Below are 18,736 nucleotides of genomic sequence, written 5' to 3'. Positions count from 1 at the left end.
ATAGATACTTTTAAGGGGTCATTAAACTCCAAAATGAACAACCATCTACAATATTACACGATCACTACGGATAACAGGGTAAAAACTCTACGCGACAGTTTCATGACATTGTCAATGGCAGCGCTGAGAATATTCGATCAATCAGAAATCTTAACATAACGTAACTGGTGGTAGGACCTCTTGTGAGTCCACACAGGTAGGTACCATCCCGCCTATTTCTGCCGTGAAGCAGTAATGCGTTTCGGTTTGAAGGGTGGGGCAGCCGTTGTTACTATACTGAGACCTTAGAACTCATATCTCAATGGGGGTGGCGGCATTTACGTTGTAGATGTCTATGGGCTCCGGTAACCACTTAACGCCAGGTGAGCTGTGAGCTCCTTCACACATCTATGCAATAAAAAAATATTAAAAAAAAACATAGAGACATTACACACACAACAGGAAAATTTACAAAATAACTTCTCTGTCATTTGTAAAATAATCCTTTTATCATTTACTGGTAAAATGCACAATTACATCAATGCGAAACAATAATTTCTCGGATAACAAATGGAAAAAAAAGCAATTAGATCGAGTACTTTTAGGTCGAATGAAGGATTTTATTGATTACTAGCGACCCGCCCTTGCTTCGCTTCGGCAACATTAAATAACAGATAAAAAAAAAAAAAAATAAAAAAAAAAAAAAAGTAGCCTATGTTCATCAGGGACAATATCGGCTTCTAATGGAAAAATATTTTTTCAAATCGGTCCAGTAGTTTCGGAGCTTATTCGAAACAAACAAACAAACAAATCTTTCCTTTTTATAATATTAGTATAGATATAAACAACGTAATCAAACAATACGAATGGATAATATATCTGTCTTTTATTTGTAAACAATGTAACAGTGTTTTGTCTACGAAATATATGTTTTCGTTGCGTAATATTATTTATTTGTGTTTTCAAAGTTTTATTAAAGTATTATTAGAGTGTTTAATGCATAAATAAAGTGTGTGAAATATGTTTGCACTCAAAACAGATGGCCAATTAGTTCTAAATGCCCTGTCAATCGGCTGGCAAAAATACATATAGTTTGATGCATACGTATTGGTTCAGAAATTTTTGTAAATTAATTCGGTTTTATTAATGATGTAATGTAGAAATGCGTTTCGGTTTGAAGGGTACGGCAGACGTACTGTAAAAATGGAGACTCAGAACTAATGTCTAAAGGTCCTCCTTGCGGTATTTTCCTCAGTGATGAGGGTTGTGACCTTTACGGAGCACTTTTGTTTTGACTATTCCTCCATTCCTTCCCGTCCTCTGCGCAGTGGATAGCGACCTTAATCCTCAGCGAGACCTATCTCGTCTTAATTTGGTCGGACCAGCGCATGGGACTACTAGTTTTTTAAGATCGTGATCCTTGTCCCTTGCAACGTGAACGAAAAACTCAAAAATCCTAGGTAGGCAAGTAGTGAAGAGTCCAGGGAATCCGCAGCATCTTCCTCCAGCACCACATCTCAAACGCGTCGATCAGACTTCGAACAGCCTTCTTTTGAGTAAATATCTTAAGGTGGATGACCACTTGCTATCGGGGGGGCCGTGATCTCGTCCAACCAAGTAACAATTTACTCATACATAGAGTGGCGGGCAAGTTCAAAGCGCGCTTAAAACATTGTTGATATCATCACAGCTCTGTAATACATTTTGGAATACAAATGTCCCTATTTATCGCTGTAATTTAGGGATTCCCAAACTATTGTGGCCAAGAGACCCCCTTTCCAAAATGAACTGATACCCGACACAACCATAACCGGATAACTTTAAAAATGTAAAAATGAAAATAAAAAATTCTTATATGAAATTTATGACTGTGTAAAGAAATTCAATAAAACTTGAAATGCGCAGGCAGATTTTTAACCTTTTGACTGCCATGTAGGTCACCGGTGTCCTACTTAGCGCCCTGAAGTAATTATATCGATTTCCGATTCTAAGGCCCTTAGTAGACTTTGGGAAAGACGGATTCGAAGATACTAAGAATGAACCTACTTCTCCTCCGTGCGTCGCGGCGTCGTGTTCCTCAGTGCTGAGGATGACCTTTACGGAATACATACGTAAAGGTTTTCGTGGGAAAATTGCTAGTGGTGGGTTCCCGCGTCCTTCCACAGCAGAATTTCAGAGGCGATTTAGTTCCTCTGGCTACCGAAGCCCTAGTTCGGGTTAGTTGACCGTCGCCTGTTGCTCGGCGTTATATCTTTACGGCCGGGTAGGTGGCATACCGACGCCAACCCTCCTTTTTTCTCATCCGGGCTTGGGATCGGCAATGGCACACTTAACCTACTTCTAACCTACTTCTACTACTACTAAAGTTAACCTACTTTTAAGAGCCCTAAAAGAGTAAAACAAATGAAGGCAAAATTAGGCAATTCACCGGTGACCTACATGTCAGTTAAAGGGTTAAGAAAATCTTGCAGTACGTAAACAATTACCGACAAATACCGAATAATATCTACAATAATGTAACAATACTTGAGACCTTAGAACTTATATCTCAAGGTGGGTGGCGCATTTACGTTGCAGATGTCTATGGGCTCCAGTAATCACTTAACAGGTGGGCTGTGAGCTCGTCCATCCATTTAAGCAATAAATAAAAAAATCGGATCGTCTCGTATCGAACTTGTCTACCAAACGAAAACTCGCTTCCATATAATTTCTAAACAATACATATTGGATTCCGATGTTGCATTGTAATTCTTGTATTTGAATTGCGAATAACTTTAAGCGGATTCCAATTTTTATTTATTCATGTATTAAAAATTTAAACGACACGAATTTTTAATTCTACTTTTAGTTTGTTGCTTTCGATTCGAATCCGCGTATTTGTGTTTAATATAATGTCATGTCGCCACACTCATTGAGACATGAACGAAATCTCAATTGAATCAATGTGAAAATAATCAAAAGCAATGCCATAGACTACGGCGTGTATGCTTTTGAAAGTACATACCATAAACTAGTCATTAAATTACTTCAACAATTGAGCAATCTAATTACAAAAAAGAATATAACAAAAGAAAAGCTACTCAGTGAAAATAAAATCACAGCTCTTTTTCCAAAAATAAACTCGATAGCGTAAGGGTCACACGTTATTACCATACAACGCAATAAAGATGAAAGTATGAACATAAAAGAAAGGTCGAATCGTCCACAAAGAGCCTAAAGGGTTAAATTGAAGAGCTTCTGGCAATGTGACTGGCGTTCATCTACCCTGCACAATAATGCTAAAAGTAGCCTCTCTATTTTAACTAATACAATAACACGACATACAAATTGTATTCTTAATTCGACTATGAAGATTATGAAGTTATACTTTATTGCTATGGGTCGATTATACGGATTATTTTAAGTGAACTGATCGTTTCAGCTTATAGTTCTCTAAATCTTAAGGGCCTGTGCACACCACGTTTTTTAACCTTTTATGTTATCTATCCTACAGGGCAGTTTGTTGTCGTTTGTATCGATTCAAACGCACGACACCGATGCGACCGCTAGCGCGCGCGCCTCCCTTGCGGGCGGGGCTTCCCCCGCATCGAGGGAAGTGGGAATCTACGCTAGTAGCAATTGGCAAAAAAAATGGAGCCTTTCGACGCAGAAAACCTCATACCTGAAATTCAAAACCGGCCAATATTGTGGAATTCACGATTGCCGGATTATTTGAGTTTTTTTTTTTATTGCTTAGATGGGTGGAGGAGCTCACAGCCCACCTGGTTTTAACCCAAGTGGTTACTGGAGCCCATAGACACCTACAACGTAAATGCGCCACCCACCCTGTGATATAAGTTCCAAGATCTCAAGTATAGTTACAACGGCTGCCCCACCCACCCTTCAAACCGAAACGCATTACTACTTCACGGCAGAAATAGGTGGGGTGGTGGTACCTACCCGTGCGGACTCACTAGAAGTCCTACCACCAGTAAAGATAAAAAATAAAAATAAAAAGAGAAAAATAAAATTTTAAAGAAAAATGCCTGCAATGTCGGTAATTTTCCTTCTTCCTTTTTTTAAATTAATAAAAAAACGCATGCAATCAATGCTCTCGACCGACGCCATCTTGCTACTGTTGACGAGGTTCTGCTTAAAAACGCAAAATGCCAGCGCGTATCGATACACACGCGCGTCTGTATCGATTCGCGTATTTGAATTTATGCAGGTGTGCAAAGGTCTACAGGCTGCGTCTGACTTGCGTGCGTATCGCGTCTGTATCGTTGCACAGGCCCTATCTATTTTCTATTTATATATACCTATATAAAAATGAATTGCTGTTCGTTAGTCTCGCTAAAGCTCGAGAACGGCTAGACCGATTTGGCTAATTTTGATCTTGAATTATTTGTGGAAGTCCAGAGAAGGTTTAAAAGGTAGATAACTATGAAAATGCTTGGGATTAAATAAAAATAACAGTTTTGTCTTTTCTTTGTGTCCCCCGTCGGACGGATTCCTTTTGTTTGTTTTAAGTTTATTTTATACAGAACTTTAGGTCTTTTATTTGTCGATTGAGGCACTACGAAGTCTGCCGGGTCAGCTAGTATAATATAAAATAAAGTCGGTTTTGCTCGAACACTTATAACTCGAGAACGGCAGCCTCGATTTTTGTGGTTTCTGACTTGTTATATTTGTCTCCGTCCCGAATAGCAGAATAACGATTAAAAACATTGGAAACAATTTACGAAGAAAAAATATTTTTTTTTTTTTTTTTTTTTTTTTTATTGCCTTTGTAGGCAGACGGGCATACGGCCCACCTGATGGTGAGTGGTTACCGTCGCCCATGGACTTCAGCAATGCCAGGGGCAGAGCCGAGCCGCTGCCTACCATATTTTTTTTATTGCTTAGATGGGTGGACGAGCTCACAGCCCACCTGATGTTAAGTGGTTACTGGAGCCCATAGACATCTACAACGTAAATGCGCCACCCACCTTGAGATATAAGTTGTAAGGTCTCAGTATAGTTACAACGGCTACCCCACCCTTCGAACCGAAACGCATTACTGCTTCACGGCAGAAATAGGCAGGGCGGTGGTACCTACCCGCACGAACTCACAACAGGTCTTACCACCAGTAAAAAACATTTTCCATTTTTCATGAAAGAAAAAAAACATTTTCCATTTAAGTTAGGCAATATGAAATTCGACGGGCCAGTTGTTGAACTGTCTGTACATATGTCTCTACAGTATATCCCTTTCAATGCAGACATAATATTTCGTGTCTTACAATACTCGCTATCACCAGTAATAACGCAAACATATTCATAGAGGTTGCACTCTATTGATGAATACTAATAGTTTTGTATGGCATGCCATATAAAATTTACTAATCGCCAAATAGTCACTTGTATCAGGCAAACTGCGAATGAAAGCGTTTAGCAGTAGTGAGGCGAACTTTATTGATTGGACGCTGAAGAACAGTCGCAGTTTCCGTTCATGAACTATTTTCCCAAATTTTATTCATCTGTGTCTTCGAAATTGGCGCGGTTATCTAAATCACTGCGTTTGAACAAAACAAAAATTTTTTGTATATTTTTTAAGAATCTGACGTCTAGTGTAGCACTCCTATTTTGAAGTAAAAATGATGAAAAGTCCTCAGAATATAGGTTGTCATCTGATAAGTGTAATCGAAGTAAATGACTCGAAATTAATTAGATCTGCCCATGATTGTATTATTGCTGGTGGTAGGTTATTATGGGCTCGCCTTCGTGGAAAAGCTTATAAGCGTGAAATACATGCTTAGTGTCTTCAGATAGTCACGAATATTCCTATGACGACATTTCACATTTCCTTCCAGAAAGGTCTAGAATTATATCCGAAACATCGAACAATAACAGGCGATGACGGATCAGGAGTTTGGGAACGTGATATACACCAGTCAACAAGTAAATGGACGTGAACATTACCATAGTTAAACAAGAATGTGGTACACAGAACCACGCCTCTTGACCTTGGCTAAAAATTTACGTGGATTACAATGTTCTAATCAAATTCAAATGCGCTTATCTTCCTGATTTGCACCCGGCCGGTTGTCATGCTCATAAACAATTCAGTATACTAAATTAATCGCCATAATATATTCTACTACGCATATACAATTTTGTAATATGTGTGTGGGTGATAACAACGTTGTATGTGTTTGTTGTCAAAGATTGGCAACAACAACTTTTCACAGATGCGTTTTCGTTTTTCGAACACGTGGTTTAATGAAAACTAACCTAACTTTTTTTTTATTTTCTTGCTGGGCCAATTCAGAATTTAATGTCATATGAAAGTTTTTGTAGGTGTATTCAGATTATTATTATTAGTGTATTTAGTGTATTTAGATATACATTAAATTATTGTTAATGTTAACGTTAACATAATTTGTATAGGAAACCAAATGATAGTGATATTATTACGTTAACTAACATAATTTTGATTAACATAAATTAAGTAGAAATTAATAATAGCCTCTAGCTTCGAATCTAGTTGTACCGGTAACAGTAAATTTATTCCCAAAAAAAAAAACAAGATGGTGATTATAGAAAAAAAAAACATCAATTTTTGTTGCCCAACGCTTATTTGAATATAAATAATAAAAAGCATCAACACGCGAAATTCGTGGTATGGTACGGCACGTCGTGCACGAATGCTCTTTTCACCTTGGATTGTTGAACAATATATGACATTTACACATCGACAAAGATTAGCTAAACGAAAGATTATTAACTAAACTATGTTTTTTTTTTCGTTTATCTTAGAAAAATAACGTCTTATCGCCACGATAAGGTATCGTGCTCGTGCATGTAACACACAATGACACGTCTATTGAAATAATCTATGTATGTTTTGATGTACTTCGGAGATGTGTGTTACGTGTGGTTACATGTTTACACTAGAGATGGCGTTAATGGTTGAATTTATTTATCTGTTAACTGGTAATTGATAAAAAAAATTACCGATATTTTTATTGGTTGAAAATACCGGTAAATCTTTTCGTTGAAAAACTAATTTTGCTAATGTTAAACTTGAATGGTAGAGTTTCTTACATTTATTTTCGATTCAGTGAACTTTAGAAGCTACAGGCTTAGGGCTAATTAGCTTAACTAATTAGTACGAAATGATTAGTGGGAAAAACTCTTTACAAATTTTCCACCACGGCGGTGCGCTGGTTCAATATTTTTGAATTGATTTTTCTTACAATAATTACACATTGCAATTTTTTCCGCTCCCAAGCACTTTCCGAAATGATCCCATATTTCTGCATTGCGTTTCGGCATTTTAAATTAGATATACACTTTAAAAATCCACAACAACAAAGTAAGCAAAGTCTCAAACACACAAAAACAAAGTCAAAACACACAAACACAAAGTACAAATCTCTTAAAATACAAAAACACAACTTTACCAAAATAATAGAAAAGATGCACTGAGCCGCCAAAATGTCAAGTACCAAACAAAATATTACGTTTAAAAAATCAACCAATCGCGTCATCTTCGCGTTCGGTAAAAATATCGTTTCATTTCAATTTTTTAACGAAAAAAATTATCATTAACTGTAAAATACACCAACTTAAATATTGTGCTTTATTTTGAGGGGTATAGAGCATACAATGAAATCATAAAATTCAATATTTTTTACATGATAAGTTGAAAACATCTGCAAGGCGAAAATGAATCTTACGTGTTGAAATAAAGTTGAAACTTGTATAAATATAATTTCCAATAATTGCCTATGCCACTACACGCAGTGTTTTTGTAAAACGGTATTTTTAACCGTTTTGGGTAATTTTATTTATCGAATAGAAGTGTTAATTTTTTTTACCGGTAAATTTATTGGTTAATGGTTATATTAGCCACCTCTAGTTTACACAGCACAGTTACGAGACTGTGTGCGTATTACCGCGCGGAGTATTTATTTTAGGACCCGGCCGACACCCGGCTCAGTCAATTGCGTCTTTTTACTCGACTAACAAGTGTCTTGTGTGGAATTTTGTAAAATTAACACCACGAAAGTTTTTAATAATGTCAGCGTCACCTATCGCGAGGCAGGCCACCCACAGCCAATCGATTCCTTCAAGGAGGGTCCTGATCACGGATCCCGCTCAAATGCCTGATGTCTATTCCAGCACACCGGGCGGAACCATCTACTCCACCACTCCTGGAGGTAATTCACTTTAGAAATTAAAATACAGAATCGTATTGTTACTTTTAGCTGAAATTTATTGATTCTTATCGGCTAGACGGCTTGATGCCAGTAATGTGTACTTACTGCACGATAACATCAAGCGATGAGTTATATAATTTAAAAACATGTGTCACTTTACAATGTGTAAGCTAAATCAAATGAGGTGTTGCACGTGTGAAGCTCGGACGATAACCTTTGAACTGGTTAAGCAATAAAAACAAATCCTGAGAAGATCCGGCGAGAAACTCAGTGGGCTGTGTCTGCGAGTAAATTAACCCACAGACCCAGCCGATTTAGTTTCTCGCCGGATCTTCTCAGTGGGTTGCGTTTCCGATACGGTGGTAGATTCTGCGAAGCACGGCTCTTGCTAGGGTTCGTGTTAGCAACAACGTCAGGTTTGAGCCCCGTGAGCTCACCCACTCACCCGGTTACGCTGACATAGCCTCTCAAGGCTATCGGCATAGGAAGGAAAAAAAAAAAAAAACCTGTCCTGGTGAAACTGGAAAGGCCTCCGGGCCACCAGTAATCCATCAATCATAAAAAAAAAGGAAAAAAAATACAAATCGTAATCATAACACCTAAAACCATACAGCCACAAAAAATATAAAATAAATATTATTGTCAAGTACACAGATTAATAAGTACTAGGTCCAACTACATACCAGTTAAACAGATGAAATCATTGTCTTAATCCTACGCCCTTAAGTTCAGCAACCTCGGTAGTAACCGGTTAAAAGCGGTTCCAGTCAATTATCTCCGTTGTCACTAACCTCGCGCAAGTGATGCATGGTAATTGTAGGATCTGACATTAAATATAGATATGATTTGTAATTATTTAACTAGACATTAATTTATGTCAATAAACTTCAACTACTTTATTAAAGTAAATGGCTCATAAGATGAAACTATAGTTTTCTGAACAATTAATGAGTACAATTTATTATTATGTATTGTTGTTGTATCTAGGGCACAAACGGGAAATAAAAAATAAATTAGGTTATTTTAAGTGGTCCTAAAAGATCGTAATGATAATTGTCTTTCCAATTTTTCTTTTATTTTTTTATTGCTTAGATGGGTTGACGAGCTAACAGCCCACCAGGTGCTAAGTGGTTACTGGAGCCCGTAGACATCTACAACGTAAATGCGCTACACACCTTGAGATATAAGTTCTAAGGTCTCAGTATAGTTACAACCCTTCAAATCGAAACTCATTACTGCTTCACGGCAGAAATAGGCAGGGTGGTGGTACCTACCCGCGCGGACTCACAAGAGGTCCTACCACCAGTAAAAATTATCAATTATGAGATGTATCCCTGGCTTAGTCGAAATTCTGCCATTGACTCGCTCTAGAAGTATATACATCTTGACATCCTGAATAGAGTCTATAAACCCTTTATGGTGCTTAAGTCAGGATCACCCTTGCAGGACCATTGATTGTAAAAACTCTAGAAGCACTACCGGAAAGTCACCTACATTTTTAATTTGTTTTCCAAATTGTTCGTTAACTGGGATTACTGGTGGTAGGACCTCTTGGGAGTCCGCACGGGTAGGTACCACCACCCCGCCTATTTCCGCCGTGAAGCAGTAATACGTTTCGGTTCGAAGGGTGGGGTAGCTGTTGTAATTATACTGAGACCTTAGAACTTGTATCTCGAGGTGGGTGGCGCATTTACGTTGTAGATGTCTATGGGCTCCAGTAACCACTTAACACCAGGTGGGCTGTGAGCTTGTCCATCCATCTAAGCAATAAAAAAAAACCTGAAAACAAAATTCATTTTAACGAATCCAGCTGTAGTAGAATCTAGCTAGTAGCTGTAGGATTGAAATGATTTTAATAGACATAGAAATAAATATTTTTTCGTATCGAATATCGTTATTGCCTATCGTTTATGTACAAAGCAGTAATTGTCGCTTAGTCGCTTTTGCCTTCCAAGCGTCGATATGCATTATGTAGATTAAACTCTAGAAGCAGTACCGGAAAGTCACCTACATTTTTAATTTGTTTTTTCAAATTGTTCCTTAACTATTTTGTTATTCGAATCTCGAATAGGTAATTAATTATATTCTAATTCGGAAACCGGATTTAATACGCCTCCAACAATTAAATTTTCGTCGTTCGTTTTGAACGTGAATGTATCTAAAATTATTACAGTTTTATGTTATCAATGACCTTGTTTTTTTTTCATCTGTTGTTTTCGTTTTGTAGTGTTCGTTTTATCGCTTGAAACGTGGTCTAGTCGATCGTAGTTTTTAATTGAGAGAAATTGCCTTGTTTATTTGCAGTCGTGCGTTCATTGCTTTAGGGGCTTGAGCGATTAAGGCTTATGGGGCTTTCGTCCTGTATCTATAAGCTTTTCACTTTTTTTTTTTTTTATTGCTTAGATGGGTGGACGAGCTCACAGCCCACCTGGTCTTAAGTGGTTACTGGAGCCCATAGACATCCACAACGTAAATGCGCCATCCACCTTGAGATACAAATTCTCAGGTCTCAGTATAGTTACAACGGCTACCCGACCCTTCAAACCGAAACGCATTACTGCTTCACGGCAGAAATAAGCGGGGTGGTGGTACCTACCCGTGCGGACTCACAGGAGGTCCTACCACCAGTAAAATTGAAATATCATGTTAATCTTTTCGATACCTTTATCTATGTAGCCAAACAATAGCATAGTTTTCTGAGAAGCAACATGTGTCTAAATAAAATATATTTCCGTTTCAGGTACAAGAATAGTGTACGAAAGGTCGTTCATGTTATCCCTTCGGCAATCTCCGATTTCCCAAACGCCACCGCAATGTGCACTTCCCGCAGCCCTACTGAAGAATCCGTCTTCGGTACCCAACGCGCAGCCGGCCAGCACACAAAAACCTCGATCTAACTCGATATCATTCGACGAGTCGCAGGAAACCTTCAGCATGGATCTCTAAGCTAGTCATTAATTTTCTGAATACTTAAAACCTGTTATTGTCAAATACGGCTTGCCACCGCAAGCTTGCGAATGTTTCGCTTGCTCTGTCTTTTAGACGTCTGTGGGCTGTTTGTGAAGTTAGCCAGAGCTAAACACAACAAAAAAACATGTTTGACAGGACATCATTTCCTATTTAGGTCGCTAGTGGCGCTGTAGAAGCTAAACTCATTGACAGTGATATTATTATTGTTTTTGTGGATTATTATCGAATGTTTTATTGTTTGTGTTAGCAAATACGGGTTTTGGTTTCGGCAAATTACTTTGTTTTCGTTATTATTAGGTATACTTTCTAGTTTTGTTAAGCGTGACTGAACTTTTAGTGTTGCGTTCAAAACGCTATCCTTCGCCATCAATTTGACACCAAAAACGAAATTAAACCTTTCAAAATTCTAATTTCGAATTACTGTCGCGATTGAGAGAAGGAAGAGTCCCTGTAAATATTATTACTTGTATAATTTTAAATTACGCGTTTGACGCACAGTTATGTAGGTGCTGACTGTAGTATTTTTTTATAGTTTTAAGGCGAATAGCAAGTGCCATTTGTAGGAAGATATTATATTATATATCTTTCTGTTTGGATTTGCTTATATCGTGCAATGCAATCTCATTTAATTCAGACAGTTGTCAGTAACAATAAAATGTATGCCATAAAAATCAAAATGAAGATTGCTTCTTGTTATAACAACGCCATCTATCAAAAATGGCTTGAACTAGAAAACACAACCAAACAATTTTCATGAACAGAAAAAAAAGATTGAAAGACAATAAGAATTACGAAAAATATCAAAGGATAAGCCAAAATGAACTTAAGATGATATTATATTAAAAGCATTTATTGTATAATATTAAATAATAGAGACGAATGTTTTGTAAGTAAAATACTAATATTAAGTCCCACTTCTTTGTATGGACAACGTCCGAACATGATTTTTGTGATTTGTGCTTAAATAATGGATGAATGCATTGCAGCGCTGTTGTTTGATGATATATTTCTGGACTGCCAGTCATGATATTATAAACAAAATAAATGGATTAAAACACACATATTTTTTTAAATTTCAAATCAGCTTTTTTATTCTTCGGAACGCCGGAAAGGATAGAAAAATCTCGACAATGTGAATAATGGTATCGCCAAAAAAGTTCATCGCCATCACGAATTACATTACGATCCTTCCGCGAAGAGCCCTTTGTTTCTTAAAGACAGACTTTATACAAATATTTTATACCTATTCAGTTATTTTTTTTGTACCGAGATTACTGCAATATACGGGCAAATTATCTCAAGATTTGTGTTAATTTGTTAACAAAGGTCGCAGATGTTTCTGTTTGTAGGCCATGCTTGATTGGAACGCGCGGATATAAAGACCAAACATATAGTCAGAAAACATTACAAAAAAACTCAAAACGTGACAATTGCGACTCCTTTGATCTGTCAATGACCGCTTCTGTACCGAATTTCAAAGAAATCCTTTTTTAAAATCTGAAAATCAATGCCAGCATCCACGGAGTGCTCTTGAGAACGAAAGTTACAGTTCTAATATTATTACGTAACGTTGAAATAATTATCAATTAAATTAAAGTTACCTTGAGAAACAATCGAACACGCTATTTAAACATTTTCAAACACAAACATTACTACGGTTATAACAATTTGATTTCAATTTCAGGACTCATTCGCGTTGCGGAGTATACAGGTCCCAGTAATCGTGACATGAATTCGCCAGCCTTAATTACCAAAAATAATATGTTTATCCTATAAAATAATGATTACCTATCCAATTTTTACTCATATTTCAATTTCCACAGAGTTCATTGAACTTTTGCTCGGTTAATAATGAATCCGTATCACGCGTGCAATTTATGATTGTATACAAAAATACGCCTTATAATAAAGTACTTAATGTTTTATTTCCTTGCCTGTTTGATGATCAACCCCGATTCTCCCTCGCCCCTGTCGACTTAATACGTCTGGAACTAATCGGCTCGAATATTTGCTCTAGAATCCGCCTTGCCTATTAATGGGATACAAATAGGAGTCATGTCGAGATTTGCTGTTTTTAGAATAAAAACCAAACTATTTTTTTTTTTTATTGCCTTTCTAGGCAGACGAGCATACGGCCCACCTGATGGTGAGTGGTTACCGTCGCCCATGGACTTCAGCAATGCCAAGGGCAGAGCCAAGCCGCTGCCTACCGCTTAATACTCTCCACAAGCCTCGTTTGAAGAAGGACATGTCATTAATACTATAATTAAAAACGATATTATTTTAACGGCTTAATTTTGCTACGGGGCCCGTATGTATATTAATTCTCTCCGGATAATCAGATCCTGTTTCTGCAGGATAACCGTCGGAGCAGCGTGGTGTTTGAGAAACGTTGATCTTCACAACGACCTTAAAGTAGAACCGATATCGTCTTTTCGTATTAAAAGTGTAAAATTTCCAAAAATATTCAAAGTTTGTTAATATGCGGAATCATTTGGTATCACCAGTATTTTTGTCATAAATACTGTCAAAAGAGCGTAGTTTAGTTTTAGTTTTTTTTTTAGTTAACCTATGTTTTGACTACTATTAACAAAATTAATACATAATTTTATCTTATTTAAAATACAGATAAAAAAAAATATATTTTTGTAAAAATGATTAATATTAAAAATATCACATGACACTCTCTTGTGAAATTAGTAAGTTTTGAGATTATACAGTTTTAATGCAAGAAGACGATATGTAAGTCTCTGAAGGAAGCGTGAGAACGCTATTATGAAAAAGCGGCGCGCCACGATAACCCTTTTATCGCTGGGCCGAAAAGCTCTGAAGTGGTGACTGCGCACCGGAAAGCGCAGCGTAGGCCTCCCAGATGGATCCCTAGATGGACTGAGGACCTGCTAAGGCTTGCGGAAATTCGTTAGATGCAGGCTGTGTAAGATCAGTCATTGTGCTAAATCTTGGGAGACCTATGTCCAGCAGAAGACGTCTGGGGGTTTTTAAAAAAAACGAAACACCTTTAATTCGGTTTGTAATTTAAGCGTTTAGTTTTTTTAAACTACATAAATACTGATCCCTACTAATATAATAAATGTTAAAATGTGTTTCTTTGTCCTTCTATTACCCCATTTGGGTTCATTTTACCCCGGTTCCCCGACCGCTGATCTATAGGCTTTTCACATTAATTTTTAGACGTTTAACATTTCCAAGATATTTGGAACCTTAGTCTGTAAATGTAATAAAAAAGCAACATTGAAATATCATGTTAATCTTTTCGGTACCTTTATCTACGTATTATGCAGTCGGTACCTTTATCTACATCGAAATGAAGCAAGGAATTGACATGATTTTTTAAAAGTGTTAATATTAGAGCCGGAGACTAACATAGGCGTCCATTTATTCCGAAGAAAAATCCCTTTTCCATGCGAAACTACACTGATATACTTTTCCTAGACCACACGAATGAAGCCGTCGGTAACGGTTAGTCTATTACTAACTTTACTAAATAATTCCAATAATGTATACATATTTGATTTTTAGTAGTTTTTGTTTATATAAGTCCCCCTAAGCGTAACCCCTTCAGTCTGCCAATATAGTAGCTGTGGCAGTGGTTTTGAAATTTATTTCATGATTGTGAATTTTTTTTTTTGTTGCTTAGATGGATGGACGAGCTCATAGCCCACCTTGTGTTAAGTGGTTACTGGAGCCCATAGACATCTACAACGTAAATGCGCCACCCACCTCGAGATATAAGTTCTAAGGTCTCAGTATAGTTACAACGGCTACCCCACCCTTCGAACCGAAACGCATTACTACTTCACGGCGGAAATAGGCGGGGTGGTGGTACCTACCCGTGCGGACTCCCAAGAGGTCCTACCACCAGTGATTACGCAAATTATAATTTTTGCAGGTTTGGGTTTATTACACGATGTTATTCCTTCACCGTGGAAGTCAATCGTGAACATTTGTTGAGTACGTATTTCATTAGAAAAATTGGTACCCGCCTGCGGGATTCGAACACCGGTGCATCGCTCAACACGAATGCACCGGAGGTCTTATCCTTTAGGCCACGACGACTTCAAAAAAATTGCACAATTTCCTTTTTAGTTAGTAGGTAGCTGTCGATACAATTTTCCCATTCCAAATATATATTGTTAATATTTTTTTTGCAACGCTTTCGTAAATTTCTTTTTGCGTTGAAAGAATTTTCCTGTAACGTAAATTTAACAAGGAAATGTTTTGTCTGTACCAACCAATTTTGGTGAAGCCTGGCGCATGAGATAAATAAGAACTACTAGTACTAATAAAACCCTATCTTGTAGTTTTTTTTTAATGAATAGATCAAGGCATCCGGCTTTAGAAGTTGAATTTTCGCCCGAATCTAGACAGACGATTTACTTACATACGTTTTCAATTCTATTCGATCCGTGTAACTTTTTTAATTTTTTTATTGCTTAGATGGGTGGACGAGCTCACAGCCCACCTGGTGTTAAGTGATTACTGGATCCCATAGACATCTACAAAGCAAATGCCACTCACCTTGAGATATAAGTTCTAAGGTCTCAGTATAGTTACAACGGCTGCCCCACCCTTTAAACCGAAACGCATTACTGCTTCACGGCAGAAATAGGCGGAGTGGTGGTACCTACCCGTGCGGACTCAAAAGAGAGCCTACCACCAGTAAAAAACTACAAGTACCTAAACTGGCCGCACATTGGTTGGTAAAAAAAGAAAAAAAAATCGATAAACCTAAATATTCTACATTTCCATTCGTTGAAAGGTCAAGCACGCGTTGGATGAATGCGAAACAGTAATGAAAGTGACGCCCGTGGCCGGACCGAGGACAACCGTAATGTACTTATCCGAAGCCCTACGAGACGTTTAGCCCGCGTGTTTACAGACAATGCAATGTACGGCTTAGTTTAGGACATCGTCTCGTCTTCTCGCATTAAAACTGTATAATCTCAAAACTTAAAAATTTTACGGGATGGTGTTTTAAATATTTTCAATATTAATCATCTTTGCAACATTTATTTTTTATTTTTTACCAGTTACATTAACTGTCTTTAAATTAAGATAAAATTATGTATTAATTTTGTTAAAAAAAACTAAAACTAAACTACGCTCTTTTGACAGTATTTATGAGAAAAATACTGGTTATACAAAATGATTCCGCATATTACATAACTCAATTTCGAATATTTTTGGAAATTGTACACTTTTAATGCGAAAAGATGAACTAACTGTGTTCGCTCGTTTTGATTCTCAATTTTGAATCTAGAGTGGTTATTAGTCGAGAATTCTTAGATTTTTTTTTATAGCTTAGATGGGTGGACGAGCTCACAGCCCACCTGGTGTTAAGTGGTTACTGGAGCCCATAGACATCTACAACGTAAATGCGCCACCCATCTTGAGATATAAGTTCTAAGGTCTCAATATAGTTACAACGGCTACCCCACCCTTCAAACCGAAACGCATTACTGCTTCACGGCAGAAATAGGCAGGGCGGTGGTACCTACCCGTGCGGACTCACAAGAGGTAAATTATTAGTATTTATTTTAATTTTAGTAAAGTCTATGAATTCGTGTTTGGTCAAAATTACGTTGAGTTCAAAGTAGAGCTTGGGATGAGAGAGCAAGACCCTACGAGCCTACGCAATTTGCCAGGATATGCGATTAGGATGTATTAAATATATTTACAGGCGTCCCTATGCGGTGTGGTAAAAGCACATGCTACGCCCATACGACATAATGTGGAGTAAGAAGAAGGCGCTTACGATTGAATACGTATTACCCATCTTTCTGTGTGTCGTGGGGGTTAGTTCCGCAATGGCTAATTCTATGTGTCGCTAACAACTGTGGCGGGTAGCCATCATAGAACACAAGATTTTTGACATTTGAATTTGACATTTTGAAGATAAGTTAAAATAAAAACTACGAAGAAATATTACTGCAGCCGGTCTTCGTTCACGTCGAACCCGTCGCTCGCGACGAAGGGTTCGACGAGTAAGTTAACCCACAGACCACATGACCCACAGACAGCCCACTGAGTTTCTCGCCGGATTTTCTCAGTGGGTTCCGTTTCCGATCCGATGGTAGATTCTGCGAAGCACGGCTCTTACTACAGTTCGTGTTAGCAACGTCGTCAGGTTTGAGCCCCGTGACTTCACCTACTAGTTAAGGTTACGCTGAGATAGCCTCTCAAGGCTATAATAAGCATAGCTAGAAAAAAAAAAGTTAATGCAAAAATTTAATTTTCTCTTCGTTTTTGTTTTTCTAAAATAAGTATGCTTATAAATGTTCGATAATATTAAAAGAATATAAATTTAAATTCGTTTGCCTATTTAAATGACAACGAGCGATAATTAAAAGTTCATTTTACGACGGTAGGTACACAAGCGTGTTCGGTAATGGAAAAGCTCACCGGGCGTCGATTCTTTATTAAAACGACGGTTTTCAATGAGTTCCGTATTTAGGTCAGGTCAATGTGACGAAACGAACCCGTTCATTAACGTGGAATATTTTGAAATAGCTTAAAATCTAATTATTTTGGACATATTTTTTTTTTTCGTGATATTTTTACAGGTATATTCGGGCGGGTAGCTTTTTAACGAATTATAAACGTTCTCAGATGTTAATTAAGTAAGTTATACATAACCGAAATCCTGTTGTGTACATTGGATTGTGTTAGGGTTAGTGTCAAGGATCACACTGCGTACGTACGTCAACAATCAATGGATTAAAAAGACGAAAAGAACTCTATCCGTTCGCAGTCAATGTCACGCACACATCTTGAGCGATCCCTGCAAAATTTATAATGGAATAAAGGAATTTACATACATTTTTTTTGGTAATTGCTCAGATTGATGGATCAGATCATGGCCCACCCGGTATTAAACAGTTACTGGACCCCTTGGGAATAAACATCGTGAATATAGCCACCCGCCTCACAAAACGCTCTATCATTAGTAAAATATACATGAGCTCTACGAACGCTACACAGCTATTTAGGCTTATCTCTTCGAAAAAAAACTTTAGGATAGTATTCAAATGTCGACGAATAAAAAGCACTTTTGTCACTAGGTTTTAATAAGAAGAGCATTCTTAATGACACATTATGAGACATTATATTCGAAACAAATATCTACCTATTGAATACCACCGACTTGATTATCCAAATGTACATAGTCGTATCTCCTGTTTTTATCAATTAGACTCAAAGAGGCCGCCATAGGCCGCGGAATGTATTTCCTTTAGTTAATCTCTAGTGTTTTGGAAGAAGAGTTTTCTTTTTCTTCTGTAATTCACGTGGGAGCCGAGAGCGGATTGATCGGCTCCTCAAAGCCAATTGATAGCGTTGTTACGCTAGAAGTTTTCCAACGTAACCTCGACCGTAGAATAGGCTCGAGAATGGCCTAACTACGTATTGTGCGTACGGAAAATCTAAACAGTTCACGTTTATTCAGACAGCTTCCATTCACGAGGAAGGCTTTATTGGTTGGTTACCGCATTATTGCGTAACCACTGCAACATTATGTTTACAAACGTGGTCTTTGTCGACAGAACCGATTGAAGATAAAGATTGTGGCCTGTGAGTTGATTGTA

The 18,736-nt window shown here is 37.5% G+C and overlaps 1 protein-coding gene across 1 annotated transcript; it reads left to right on the top strand.

Moving 5' to 3' along the window:
- Positions 1 to 7,952: 7,952 nt before the first annotated feature.
- On the top strand, positions 7,953 to 12,191 carry LOC732945 (eukaryotic translation initiation factor 4E-binding protein 2; the record flags this gene model as incomplete). The annotated part of the gene is given in 2 exon segments (NM_001046944.1): positions 7,953 to 8,162; positions 10,903 to 12,191. Coding segments are annotated over 2 exon segments (348 nt in total). The 5' UTR covers positions 7,953 to 8,020.
- Positions 12,192 to 18,736: the final 6,545 nt, after the last annotated feature.

Source organism: Bombyx mori, chromosome 3 (assembly GCF_030269925.1).
Source record: "Bombyx mori chromosome 3, ASM3026992v2".
In the NCBI taxonomy this organism is placed as follows: domain Eukaryota; kingdom Metazoa; phylum Arthropoda; class Insecta; order Lepidoptera; family Bombycidae; genus Bombyx; species Bombyx mori.
The sequence above is the reverse complement of the archived record's forward strand: the minus strand, read 5'-3'. Positions and strand labels throughout refer to the sequence as shown.